The sequence below is a fragment of the Euleptes europaea genome, chromosome 11, assembly GCF_029931775.1.
Source record: "Euleptes europaea isolate rEulEur1 chromosome 11, rEulEur1.hap1, whole genome shotgun sequence".
NCBI lineage: Eukaryota > Metazoa > Chordata > Lepidosauria > Squamata > Sphaerodactylidae > Euleptes > Euleptes europaea.
In genome coordinates, this window is record NC_079322.1 from 8,379,600 (window position 1) to 8,394,309 (window position 14,710).

A 14,710-nucleotide genomic window follows, 5' to 3' on the forward strand; every position below is an offset into this window, starting at 1 on the left:
GGAGCACAAGAAAGAAGGTAGGACCTTAAAGGGCTCAAACTGTAAAGAATTTATGGTGGTGGAAAGTGCCGTAAAGTCACAGCCGACTTATGGCGACCCCTTTTGAGGTTTTCAAGGCAAGAGACGGACAGAGGTGGTTTGCCATAGCCTGCCTCTGCACAGCAATCCTGGACTTCCTTGGCAAAGAGTTTATAGATTAAAATAATCTCCTTGAGCCAATGCATATTCCATGCTAAAAAATTTTTTTACTGAAAATTTAAAATGCAGAAAAGCTGAATTCTACAACCTGCATACATTGTGAAAACTGAGTAAATTTACATCACATCTTCTGAAATGTTTACTTACACTACATCCTATATGAAATCAGATTGCTTTCTATATGGTGCTCTAATAATAGAGATGCCCAATGGAAGGCCCCCAACCAACCACAAAAAATGCTATGTCCCAGCTGCTCTGGCTTCAGGGATTTATGCAGGCATCTGTCCAGTGCTGAACAGTCAGAACTTGCAAGGGTGGGAGGGAGACGGAGGAACTCACCCAAAGTGTGAACAGAAAGCGGCAGGCACAGCCAGCTTCCCAAAAAACAAGGAGGTGCCATACTAGAGGATAGGTTTCATGGGGGGGGGGGATTGAACAAGGGCTGGATGCACAGGAGTAAAGAGAGACAACTTATTCCAAGCTACATCCCCCAGATCAGCGCTATTTCCTGTCCACCACCTCTCTGATAAGTGAGACGTTACATCCTGTTCTTGCACTGGGCTGTTATTCAGGTGCCTCCTGATAAGTTCTGTGGCATCTTTGGAAAGAGGGGGCAGGAAATTGTGAAGTTTTGGCAAACTAGCCCACAAATTCCTCAGCAAGTTCAGCCTCGGTGGCTTCTGGCTAGGAAGCCGGGTTCAGGTGGTCCTCACAGAGCTCTGGGTTCAGGATTGGCCATGGGGGGGGGGGTCTTCAGTACTGGAGGGTCTATGAACTGAACTGCAGGACCTTAGAACATTATCTCTCTGGACCCTCCTCCTTGGAAACAGTATCCTGGGCCCCATACAAGTCTTGGCTCATCGCCCATGAACTTTCAAGCATATTTTCGAAGACATAAAGAGTAGAAACTTGATTTTTTTGTTCCAGTAAAAACTGAGATTCTCGAAAAGATGAAGCCTGCATTTGTGTTCTTTTTCTGTAACTGTAGAACTGAAAAACATACATAGCCCTGCTGGACGATGAAAGGTAACCAATGTAGACTGCAGCACTGGGGTAACGGACTCCCTGCAGCCCATCAGGAGACAAGCAGCTTTATGTACCAGACGATGTACCCCAAACAGACTTCAAGGGCAGCCCAACACAAAGCACAGGGCAGTAATCTAGCCTCACCATTACAAAGGCACAGAGAATGGCAATAATGAAAGCACCTGTGGTTGTTTCCATTATGACATTGCCGCTGACAAAGGCACACTTTGCCAGGAGGCCAGTTGCACATGTTTCCTTGCGCCTTCATTTAAAATGTTTCCATTTTGGTGCCTCATGTTTCCTCCCAGGTTTCAAGCAGCCAGAGCACTGTTTCAGCACTTGCGATGGTATAACCCCTTGCCAACGGTGCTACTGGGTCACAGGTTACATTGGGATCAATATTTTACCAGTACTTGAATTACCTATGAAATACACAGGTGCTCTCAGCTGCAAAATTGCTGGTCCCGCCCTTGTCCACAGAACCCAATTCATTGTTTTCCTTGCATGCACTGGTATTTACTTTTGATTGGTGCAGTCAGTTTCCATAGAGCACACATACCCAGCAGACTTTGCTTCATTTGGTGATCTTGCTATTGTGTCAGAGATCACAGGGCTATTCTGAGATATCTGCACTCCTAGTAGGTGTTAGCTTCTGACAGTTCTGACCTGGCTGGCCCAGGCTCGCCTGATCTCGTCAGATCTCAGAAGCTGAGCAGCGTTGGTTAGTCCTTGGATGGGAGACCTCCAAGGAAGTCCAGGGTATCTGCTGTAACTCGCTGTACATAGGGTTGCCCTTGAGGCTGACTCAAAAACTCCAGCTGGTACAAAGTGCCACGGCAAGGCTTTTTATTTATTTATTTATTTATTTATTTATTTATTTTGTAATTTATAACCCGCCCTCCCTGGCTGAAGCCGGCTCAGAGAGGGTAACATCATATAAAAGCATTACTACAGCAATATAAAAATCTAAATTTAAAATAATAAAATCCCAATTAAAACTTAAAACACAAAATTTCAAATGGTGCCTAACCATACGAGTGTTGATGGATATTTGCAGCAGGTTACCCCTCTGTTGACACTGATAATATAACAGGAAGGAGGGGTAATAGGGAGGCCAGCAGATTCTTACGGGGTCCTCAACCAGGCTCATATCACGCCAGTGCTTAAACAGCTGCACTGGCTCCAGCTGGAATATTGCGTCAGATTCAAGGAGCTGGTTATTACCTTTAAACCCTTATACAGTCTGGGGCCTTCGTATCTGTGGGACCGCCTCTTCCGGTATTTTCCCCGGAGGACTCTTAGTTCAGCTAGTAACCATCTTTTGGTGGTCCCCAGCCCGAGGAATGTCCAGCTGCCCTCGGCCAGGGCCAGTGCTTTTTCGGCCCTGGCCCCCGCCGGGTGGAATAGCCTCTCGAGTGAGACCAGGGACCTGCAGGACCTTAAAGAGTTCCCCAGGGCCTGTAAAACAGAGCTATTCTGCCAGGCTTATGGTTGAGGCCAGCTACAGTTCCTATATATAAAGGCTGGCCTCCCTAACCTCCCCACTTCAGTAATACCTTTTTTTTTAATTAAATCTGGTATTTTCCACCTGCTCGCCTAGCTGAAGTTTGTGCATGTTGTGATTTAATTTAATATAATGTTTATTTGATTTTATAGGGCTATTTTAAAATGTTTTAATGCTTTTGTTGATTTAATAGGACATTTATAGTTTGTAAGCCGCTCTGAGCCCAGCTTTGGCCGGGGAGAGCAGAGTAATAAATGGGAATAATAAATAAATAAATAAATAAATAAATAAACTAAGTGGAGGCAGGCAATGGCAAAGCACCTCTGATCGTCCCTTGCCTCGAAAACCCTGTGGGGATGCTGTAAAGTGTGTAAAATGCTGCTACTTGAAAGCATTTTACACACACACAGCTTCTAACAACTTTCTGAGATATGGGGTTACCGTCCACAGATCCATTCCACTAGCTGAGATGCTTTTCTCCAGTGGAAATAAACTTGGAAGAGGGTTTTGAGGCAGGGAAAAGCTCCTTCTGCCATTCCGCTAGTGGAATGGATCCCCAGATCCCTAGCAGGGGAGAAGAATATTGGGAACATGCTGAATTTGATTGTCAGCTAAACAACATCTGGGCAGAACTTCTGCATCCCGGCTACATGGGTCTGGCCAGGTACATCAGCTTTTTGGAAGAAGTTGAAGGGTGAAGCAAAAGGGCTCTTGGCCCCTGATTCTTAGCCCATGGCTAAAAGCCAGTGTGGCCCTCAGTGAGCCTGCCTAGGAGATCTGGAACCAGCCAAGGAGTGGGAGTTGTACTCTGTGTGTTTGTGTACATGAATATTTGTTCTTAATTTGTGTGGCTCAGTGGTAGAGCATCTGCTTGGCATGCAGAAGGTCCCCGGTTCAATCCCCAGCATCTCTAGCTAAAGGGACTAGGCAAGAAGGTGATGTGAAAGACAGCGGAGAACCGCTGCTGGTCTGAGTAGACAATACTGACTTTGATGGACCAAGTATAATTCAGTATAAGACAGCATCATGTGTTCATGTGGTTGTCTAAATTATGTTTGTTTCTTTATAAACTTCTTTGAGCCCCTGGTAGAGAGAAAAGGAAGACAGAGATTCTCAAAAAAAAAAAAAATCTGAAATCTAAGGCCCTTCATCGTCATGGGTGGACACCATACAACTGCCCTTTTGTGTGACATGCAAGTATCTAAGCATCTCCATTTTCATTTCAGAAAAACAGTCAACGTCTAGCTTATACATTGTTTGGAAACAAGTTTGAAGATCTGAGTACGGCTCAGTACTCAAGAAAAAGATGAACAAACTAAGATGAACAGAACCAGCAGTTTGTGGCTCCGTGGAAGAGCCTCTGCTTTGCATGCAGAAGGTGCCAGCTTCAATGCACAAAGTCTTCAGATAAAAAAAGGACCAGGCAGCAGGCGATGGGAAAGACCTCTGCCAGAGACCCTGGAAAGAGCCACTGCCAGTCTGAGTAGGCAGTTCTGATCCTGATGGACCAAAGGTATGATTCAGCATAAGGCAGCTCCACTAGTCACAGCTGGCTGCCTCCAGGGAAGCAAGCAAGAACATGTTTGTACATCAGAAAAGGGCTAGTCTTTATTTCTTCCAGGCTATCATTCAGTTTGCTACAAATGGCTAATACAGGTATGTGTGTGCAGTAAAAAATAATAATAATGGGATACTAATGTTTACAGACGTTTGTTACACAAGGCAGAATCAATGCTGACAGAATGGCTGGGAACAACTTTTACCAAGACAACGATGGACTGCTATTAGAGTATCTGAGTGGCCCCCAGTGTGGCCCCCTAGGGTGCACACATGGCGCCCACTGATGGGCCTTCTTGCACCCTCTAGCTGCCCTACTGCCCCACCCATTGACATTCCTTCCTGAGAGCCAGTGTGGTGTAGTGGTTAAGAGTGGAGGACTTTAACCTGAAGAAACGGGTTTGATTCCCCACTCCTCCACATGAGCGGCAGACTCTAATTTGGTGAACCAGGTTGGTTTCCTCACTCCTCCATAGGAAGCCTGCTGGGTGACCTTGGGCTAGTCACAGTTCTCTCTGAACTCTCTCAGTCCCACCTACCGCACAAGGTGTCTGTTGTGGGGAGAGGAAGGGAAGGAGACTGTAAGGTGGCTTGAGACTCCTTAAAGGTAGAGAAAATCGAGGTATAAAAACCAATTCTTCTTATCTTTTTCTAGCTCCCTCCTTCTCTTTGTCCTCCTGTGCCCCGATCACACCCCCTACTTTCTATGTTCTCTTCATCAACTTTCTTGTTCCTTCCTTCCCCTCCATCTGCCCTTATTTCCATCGTTGGCTGGGATCAACCTCAGCCGCTACATCGATGCTCTCTGCCTTGCGTTGCTGCAATCAATCGCTCGGCAACTCAGCTGCAGAATGGCCCAGGGAATGTCCCTGACTCTGATGTTCAACCAACTAACATCTGGGGGGGGGGATGGAGCGGCACCTCCGAAACAGAGAAGGACAGGCTATGACGGGCATAGGTGGCTACTTAAGCACCCTGCTCATTGACAGCATAATCCTAAAGAGATACTCCAGTCTGAACCCATTCACTTCAATGGGCTTAGGCTGAAGTAACTCTGCATAAGATTGCGCTGTGAGGACTTCTTCGGTAATAACAGGTAGAACTCTAAATTATGCAAATGGGCAGTCGATCTTTTGAAACCAGCGAAAGGTAAACTTGGAGGAAGGGTGTTTGGGTCAAGGCAGGCCTTGAATCCTTACCAAAATGTGTACAACTTGCTGTTCGGAGCAGATGTGGCATTATGCGTGGGGAGTAACCAGAGCCGTGTCGAAGATCTTGTTTCTTACTGTAAATAATTAAGGCTAGCACCCTGAAAAGCTGAATTGTGCTCTCGCCTGTGTTTGACTAGGAGGAGGCGGGGAGAGAGGAGGGGTGGACAATACCTAACAAGTCTCCTGAATGCAGTAAATTAGTCAGATGGAAACTAAATGTGATCACAGGCATCTGTTTACAGTTAGGAAATTTAACACGAGCATTGTTTACATAAATCCTAAGACGGGAAGCAAGAAGGTTTTGAGAAGTTCCCAGCAAAAACGTCACCTACTGTTTACTTATTACGGCTGAAGTACAGATTTAAAAGGTATCTGACATAGCAATGTAAATGGTAGCTATACTGTTCATTGATAAGATAGGAAGCCACGTGCAATCAATCTCTCTGTCTCCTGGGGGGTGGGAATCCTAGTTTTAATTGACACCTAAAAACCTGACACAAAGGAGCGGGCCTGTAGCCATCAACTGGGGGGGGGGGGGGAGAGAAGGCTACACTGTGAGGTGAACATGTCAATATACACTGGCATTCCCTCCCCACAAAAAAAATCTAAAATCTAAAACAACAGTTCCCAAACTGTGCACCATGAGAGAATTGCTAGTATGCCACAGTCATCAGTTCATTTAATGTAGAGATAGCTATGAACTGAAAGTACCTATTCACACAGATGCAGCCTGCTCTGTCTCTGCATGATTTCCTGCTCTGATCTTGTCTCCTTTTCATCCTTTTGCCTCTGCTGGGAATGGATAATTCTCACATTTGTTTCATTTGTGGTCAGATCATTTAATCACTCCTCATGCACTTCATTTGTGGTCAGATCATTTAATCACTCCTCATGCAGAAAAGCAATAGAATGACTCGCTGTCGGAGGAGCCATGCCTGGAACAATGACTCACACAGAGTCACCAAGGGTAGACTCCTCTGAGGGCAGGCAGTTCTTCTTACTCTTACAGACTCTAGAAGTAAACCTTTGGTAGTGTAAACACGAAGTGTGCTTCCAGTTTTTAATTCAGAAGTGTGCCTCAACTATCAGAAGTTCTACTAACACTGTCTAATATGTTTCAAGTGATTTAATTGTTTCATTGTTTAGCCAACTAAAATCACATTGTAAACACAAATAAAAAAGAATGCCAAGTGCCTGTCAATCATCTGAGTCTCTTTGCAGTCATTGGCCCGAACACTGGAAGCCAACAGTGACTGGGTAGCATGCTAGCTGCATATTTTCCCTTATATACCTCAGCCAGCACAGTTGCCAGCAGGTATTCAGGAGCTATCTGGAGAATTCCCAGAATTACAACTCATCTCCTGGCTAAAGAGATCAATTCCCTTGGGGGAAAAATGGCTGCTTTGGAAGGTGGACTCTGTGGCATTATACCCTGCTGAGGTTCCTCGCCGCTCCAAACCCCTCCCTCCCCAGGCTCCACCCCCAAATTTCCAGGAATTTCCCAGCTCAGAGGTGGCAGCCCTATCAGTCAGCGAAAAAGGCCAACAGCAGCTTAGACACGAAGTAGACACATCAAAGCGTTCCAGGGAACTATCCTTGGACAATTTTTTAAATGCACATTCCTTTCCTATCCAGCCATTTTCCTGTTCAAAATCTTTTCTCCAGCAAGTAGGAAAGCTGCAGGAAGATAGTGATCCTGAACAGGAGAAGAGGCAAACAAGAAAAGTGGGCAAAGCATCTCCTTCCTATCCCTTTGCTCCCAAAAGCTCTAAGGAAAGAGACAATCAAATGTGAGAGATGCAGCTTGGCCTTTAGTCCACCCCAATTTGAGCACTTGGAAAACCGAATGCCAGGAGAGAGCTAAATACACATTTAGTTTTTCCCATGCTCTTAAAAAATGAATGCTGAGCAGCTTGACAACAGGGTAGGTAAGGGGCCAGAAGTCTCCTCCCTGATCCTAATCCCTACAAGGCCTCCTCACTAATCCAGTAGTGCAATCCTAAACAGAGTTGCCCCCTTCTAAACTCAACTGACTTAGACGGCTGTGTAAGTCTGTTTAGGATAGAACCATAGCAGGTTATGGCAGCTTATGCCATCTGGTTGTACCTGAAATTGTTACCCTTCAGGATAGGTATCCCAAAATAAGTACCTCCCCTTGCAAACAATGATTTAATTAAGGAACAAAGAAATAACTTCCCCCAGAACATGCTGCAACTTTGAATTTGTCCATAGTTTGTCATTATTGGGAGGGCTGTGAATAACACATCTGGTCGCTTCCCATTTCTACAGTTACTGCATTGCTTTATTTACTTCATTTATGTCCCAATTTACTCCCTAGTAGGAACCCAAAGCGGCTTACATCTTTCTCCTCGTCTCCATTTTATCCCCACAACAACCCTGTGTGGTAGGTTAGGCTGAGAGTGTACGCCTGGCAGAAGGTCAAGCAGCAAGCTTCACTGGCAGAGGAGGGATTTGGACCTGTGTCTTCCAGAACCCAGTCTGACACCTGAACTGTTACACCACACTGGCTTCTCAATCTAAGCAAGAATAATACAGGAGAATATTTCTAAAAGGTTGGCTGGCTCCGCTTTCTCTACAGGGCTCAACTTGCAGGTAAGACCTTGGACAGCTCAGTCAGCACTCAAAACTCAGAAATAATATTTCTGACTGATCAGAGGAGTTGAAATAGTTTGCAAAGTATAGAACGATGGAATGTTAAGGTGGCTTTCCATTGTTATCCCATAAACAAGAAATTAAATTTACCTAGAACCTTTAATGGAAAATGCTAGAGGTTGACTTAAGGGACTTCTGTATTCAAAGGAAACCCTCTTCCACTGAGCCACAACCTCTCCCCATGTGCTGTAATATTCTCAATCTCTCATAGCATCATAGAGCTGGAAGGGTCATCAAAGATCATCTAGTCCAACCCCCTGCACAACACATACAATTCACAACTACCTCCCCCCCACACACACCCAGTGACCCTTGCTCTATGCCCAGAGGAAGGCAAAATCCTCCAGGATCCCTGGGCCAATTGTGCCTGGAGGAAAATTCCTTCGTGACCCCAATATGGTGATCACCATTACCCTGGGCATGTAAGAAAGGGCCACAAAAGCCGAGCACCGACTCATTCTTTCCTGCCCTCCCTCTCATGATCCTGTGGAAAAGCAGATTTGGCTGCTAATTCTAGAGTAGAAAACCAACAAGAATCCCCCCCCCCCGGCACTAGAGTAATCGATTAACTAACTAATCCCTGGAATGGGGCACCTGGAAACAGAACAGCCACAACCGGGCACGAGAGCTAAACGAGATCTGTTTCATCAAAAGCCAAATTCAAGGAAAACGTGGTGGCTCAGCTCAGGCGAAATATATGTAGAATCCCAACAGAATGTGTAAAATGTTTGGGGTGGGGGTTCCACCCACCTCTGCTTTTGCTAAAAGAAAGGCCACACAACAGTAACTACGGGGAGCAGTCCATCGTAACTCTTCTCGTTTGGTTCAGTATGGAGACCTTCATGCATTCTATTTATTTATTTATTTACATCATTTATACCCCGCCTTTCTCCCCGATGGGGACCCAAAGCTGCTCCCATTATTCTCCTCTCCTCCATTTTATGTGTAGCTGAGTGCAGGTGACTGGCCCAAGCTTACTCAGCGAGCTTCCATGGCACGAGAGGATCTGAACTTGGGTCTCCCAGATCCTAGCCCAACACTGTAACCACTACACCTGACTGGCTGATCCCTCCAAGTGTAGAAGAGAAGGCCTTTGGGGTCTCCAGCAGCCAAAACAACTGACATGATGCTGGACAAGGGTCAGCCCAGTCTGTGGGGGTGGGCTTCCCTTCTGCCGGAAATTTCAGCCCAAGAGTAAATATTGATTCATATTTGGCATCTTTGTTAAATGTCATTACATTCATTCTGGAGGCTGAACCAATGCCAAAGAACAGAAGACCCACCAAGGAGACCGCCTGTAACATTTCCAGCGTGGTGAGTGGCTAAGATCGGTGGTTTGAAGTGGTGGACTCTGATCTGGAGAACCAGGTTTGATTCCCCACTTCTCCACATGAGCGGCGAACACTAATCTGGTGAAACCAGTTGGTTTTCCCACTCCTACACATGAAGCCTGCTGGGTGACCTTGGGCTAGTCACAGCTCTCTTAGAGCTCTCTCAACCCCACCTACCTCCCAAGGTGTCTGTTATGGGGAGGGGAAGGGAAGATGATTGTAAGCCGGTTTGATTCTCCCTTAAGTGGTAGAGAAAGTTGGCATAGAAAAGCCAACTTTTCTTCTTCTTCCACCTTCTTTAGGCCACAACCCCCTCCCCTTATTTACCCCTTCTGGGGGTAACTTTTTGTTCTTCATGTGAAGCTGCCTTCTACTGAATCAGACCCTTGGTCCATCAAGGTCAGTATTGTCTATTCAGAGTAGCAGCAGCTCACCGGGGGTCTCAGATAAAAGGTCTTTCACATCACCTACTTCTTGGCCCTTTTATCAGGAGATGCCAGGGACTGAACTTGGAACCTTCTGCATAAGAACTTAATAACAGACCTGCTGGATCACACCAGTGGTCCATCAAATCCAGCATCCTGTTTCACACAGTGGCCAACCACTCCATGCCAAGGAGAGGCTCTTCCATGGAGAAGCCAACCTGGTTCACCAGATTAGAGTCCACCACTCCTAACCACTACACCACGCTGGCTACACTGCACTGGAGCCATGGCCCTCTGTCCCTAAGTCACATGGATAAGAAAAGGAGCATTTGTTCCAAGCAATGAAAATGTCCATAGCCCAAACATAACACTCTGTGGCTCAGTGGTAGAGCATCTGCTTGGCATGCAGAAGGTCCCGGTTCAATCCCCGGCATCTCCAGTTAAACGGACTAGGCAAGTAAGTGATGTGAAAGTCCTCTGCCTGAGACCCTGGAGAGCCACTGCTGGTCTGAGTAGACAATACTGACTTCAATGGACCAAGGGTCTGATTCAGTAGAAGGCAGTTTCATGTGCTCATGTGTACCAAAGAAGCTGGACAAGAGACCCAGAAAGTGTAGCCAAAGCATCTGAGAAGGCGCAGGGTGTCTCTCTCAGAGCTACTTCACAGTCAGCGTGACAATTCCACTTAGACGGCAAGGCCTGTGCAACGCCAAGTTTTCCTACAATGAAAGAATACAAAGCGGGCAGAAGTTGGTTCCTGAACACTCCCAATCATTCCTTCCCTGACTTAGCAAGGTTTTGATTTAACCAAACACTTGGATCTTGGAATTACAATACCCACCTGATATAATAAGGAAACAGATCAACAAAGTCAGAATGATACCAAGGGATAACCTGCTACACAATAGGCCCAAACGAAACCACAACAGAACACCATAGTCTGATCACATACAGCTCTTAGCTCAATCTGGTTCAATGCATTATTATCGACCTACAACCTCCGCTGGACAATGATACGCCTCCCTCACGGGAACCTTTTCTTGCCCACAGACAGCCTCCTAGCCTTAAAAAACTTCTCACTCTCAACAATGCCCCTCCTAACATGGACACGGACTGTGGGACCAGGGCCTACAACAAACCAAGATGCCAACTCTGTCCCCATATCCACTCTGACAACACAATCACCGGACCTAACAACACCAGCCACACTATCTCCGGTTCATTCATTCTTCCAATGTTATATATGCCATCAAATGTGAGCAATGCCCATCCACTCTCTACCTAGGACAAACAGGTCAGTCCCTACGCAAAGGAATAAATGGACATAAATCCACCATTAAAAACTGCAACGCTCAAAAACCAATGGGAGAACTAATCTTCCAGGGTCACTCCATTGCTGACCTAAGAGTGGTGGTACTCAAACAAAGAAATTTCAAGGGAAGATTACAAGGGGAGAATGCTGAATCTGAGTTAATTCACAAATTCAGACCAATGCCACCTCACCCACCCCCGCTGAATAGGGACATAGGATTTCTATCTCACTGTAGATGCTAATTTTCTGCTCCCCCCCCCACATGGCTGAATAGGGACATAGGATTCCTATCTCACTGCAGATGCTAATTTTCTGCCCCCAAGCATTTCCATATGCAAGGTACCTTCGCATCCTTTACAACATTCTTTCCCTCCCACCTTTTGCCTGTGCTAAAAGGACTCAGAGATCTCCATTTCTATTTGTGTCTGAGGAAGGGAGCTCCGACTCTGGAAAGCACATAACCTGAAACTCTTGTTGGTCTCTCAGGTGCTAAAACGTGCAGCAGCTCCCAGGGATTGGGAGAAATACGCGGAGGCTCAGGGAAAGTGGAGCTCTCCCTGAGAAAGGCTGAAATCCCAGCTGCAATTTGCTGGGATTGAAAAGAGTTGGAGCGAAAACCCCATACTTAAAAAGAATTTGTTAGTGACAAATTAGCATCTTTAAAGAGATGCCCGCCCAACCTCGGCAAGGAAATCCCACCAGCCACACACATACCCACACCCCTCCCCATTTCTCTCTCTCTCCTCCGCGCTCTCTCTCTCAGAGATGCTGCAGCGTCCCTACAGCTGTCATCTTTGGCTCTGCTTCCCTGATTTGAACTTTTTCCAAAATGCATCAGTATACTGATGCTTTGGTTAAGAAGCCACTGCCGAAACATACGCTAATCCTGAACCGAGTGGTACGTGTGGTTGCCCTCCGTTAAATAGGTGACGATCACCAAGAATCAGTCCTTGTTCCATAATTTATGGCGAAGTCCCTGGCCATTTAAATGCACCTGCTCCAATCACAACGGACTGTTCATTTTGCCACTGAAACTTGGGCTAACTTTCCGACCAAAGTTTGAATAATGCAGACTGACCTTAAACATCTTTTCCTCTCCCCCCCCCCTCCACTTTTTGTTTTAACATCCAACATGACACAAAGTGTTCGGGCCCATGAAAGCGTGCCTCTACCTTGGGACATTTGGGTTGGCTCTACGGCTGCTTGCGCATCCCATGCAAGGCAGCCGCAGCTAACCCAACGAGCCCCAGAAACCGAGCCAGGGCAGGGAGTCTGGGGCAGCATGGAGACCGGAGCACTAAACCACCCTAACGGCACCAGTACAAAACCAAACCGGTTTTGACAACCACACGATGAAGGAAAGTGTAATTCTGGGGAAACTCAGGTGGGTCACAAGGCCGCTGCAGTCAGTCAATTTTGGAAAGAAGCTGGCAGAAAAGCGACTTAAGGGGGCATGGTTCAGGGGGACGTTTCCCTGCATGGCACGGAAACTTCATGGCCCCAGGGCAGCTCTCCTTGAGAGGAGGCACATCTCCCAGGGCAGATCTGAGAAGATCACTAAAGGGTCCTTGCAGGGGACCTCCCATCGCAGAAAGAAGATTTCTCCTGCAGAGCCGGATTCTTTCCTGACCCCCCAGAGGCCCCAAGCTTCTGGGGGTGAGCAATGCCCGCAGCTTCTGGGGGTGAGCCGGGCGCCCCTGGCTGAGTAGCAGGAGCTCCCCTCCGGAGACCCCCGGGTGGGCTCCACCCGCCCGCCCCCCGCCGGGGACTCACAGATCTTGGCGAGGCTGGCCACCAGGATCCAGAGGGCGATGATGTAGGGGTCCTGGACGTGGTGCCATTTGAAGGTGACGATCTGGAAGGCGGCGCTCTCGTTGCCCTGGCCGCCCGGCTCCCAGCCCTCCTGGCTGCCCAGCGCGGCGGGGAGCGGCAGCAGCAGCAGCAGGAGCGCCTGCCCAGCCATCGGGGCAGAGACCTTGGCCGGCGGGCGGGCAGGCAGGCAGTCCGGCTCCCTCGCTCGCCCGCCGCGGGCTGGCCGGGCCGGGCCGGGCTGCGGGGCGCCGTCGGAGGGTGGGGCGCCGGCGGCTGCCCTCGAGGCCCCGTCTGCCCGTCTGCGCGCCGCCGGCAGGGGTCGGCCGGGCCCGGGTCGCCGCCGCCTTTATGCTTTGGGCCCCCGGCGGGCGGTCCGGGGCTGGCCGGGGCGGGGCTTGGTCGGCAGAGCCGTCCCGTCCCGTCCCGTCCCGTGCCCGGGGGGCCGGCCTGCAGCCCGGGGCGGGCGCGGCGCGGCGCGGCGCCGGCCGGGGCCATGTGCGCCGTGCGGAGCCCGGCTCCCGAGGGCGCTCCGGTTTTTCTCGTAGGCATTTTTGTTGCCAAAAATAAATAAAAGGGTCAACATCAAAAAGTGTGGGGGGGGGAATGGGGGTTTCAGTGATGGGTCACAGATCTTATCTCCTGTTCAACTATACGGGCAAGGGTCTGCCTGCCTGCCCGCCCTGGGAGTGGGTCCCCCTCGGACAGTCTAAAGGGCGCTGTATTTGCTGCCTGTTTCTATGTTTCTATCAAACGTCAAGGGGAAAAAAATACTTTTTAAGAACACCGTTTTGATATCCTCCATGCCAATTGATCGATTTTTTTTAAAAAAAAAATGTTTCAAAGGAGAATGGAAAATTCAGGTCCTGGTTGTGAGTCCTGGTCATGGCGCTTCGTTTATTTAATTCGTTTGTTCCCTGCCTTTCTGCCTAATGGGGACCCAAAGTGGCTTCTGTCGTTCGCCTCTCTTATTTCATCCTCACAGCAACCCTGCGAGGTAGGTGGGAGTGAGAGAATGTGACGGGCCCAAGGTCCCCCGGCAAGCTTCTACTGCATGAGTGAGGATTCGAACCTGGGTCTCCCAGATACTGGTCCGACACTCTCAAACACTACACCACACGGGCTCTCAGTCTCTACTTCTGCCTCTCTCCCTGTCTTCTCGTGAGTCAGCATTGTCTGCCTCGCCCTCTGAAGTGGAGATGCTGCAGGGGGATTGAACCTGGGGCTTTCTGCAGGCCAAGCAGATGCTCTTCCCGCCCCATCCAGGTATCTTGCTTAAATATGTCTTGTTTGAACACCTCTCCCTCCTTTGGCCACACCCAGTGGGGGGCTGTTTCCATCTTATGGAAGAGAACAGCTTTATTTGGCACGTGGGAAGCCATTCGGACCTCCACCTCATATTCGAAAACCAAACCTGTGGCACCCTGGAACTGGCTGGGACATTCCCTGGCAGCAGATCTGAGCTCCCTGACTGTGCCGGTTGAAGGCAGAGAGGGGTAAGCCGGCTTATAGGGTTGCCAACTCCAGGAAGGGACATTCCTGGAGATTTGGGGGTGGAGCCTGGGGTGGGGAAGAACCTCATCCACACAGCATTATACCTTTTCTAATCCCCGCCCTCCCCAGGTTCCGCCCCCTTCAGAGCAGCCCTTGTCTCCAAGGGAAAT

General features: G+C 48.4%; 1 protein-coding gene across 1 annotated transcript in view; it reads right to left on the minus strand.

Annotated features, from left to right (window-relative positions):
• SLC9A3 (solute carrier family 9 member A3) overlaps nucleotides 1-13,544 on the minus strand; it is a 78,231-nt gene extending 64,687 nt beyond the window's left edge. Inside the window, exons 1-2 of the mRNA XM_056857859.1 lie at nucleotides 13,213-13,544; nucleotides 13,011-13,144 (exon numbers count right to left, since the gene is read on the minus strand). Of these exons, the coding sequence (XP_056713837.1) occupies nucleotides 13,011-13,144; nucleotides 13,213-13,544 (466 nt within the window). The remainder of the gene's footprint in view (nucleotides 1-13,010; nucleotides 13,145-13,212) is intronic.
• Nucleotides 13,545-14,710: the final 1,166 nt, after the last annotated feature.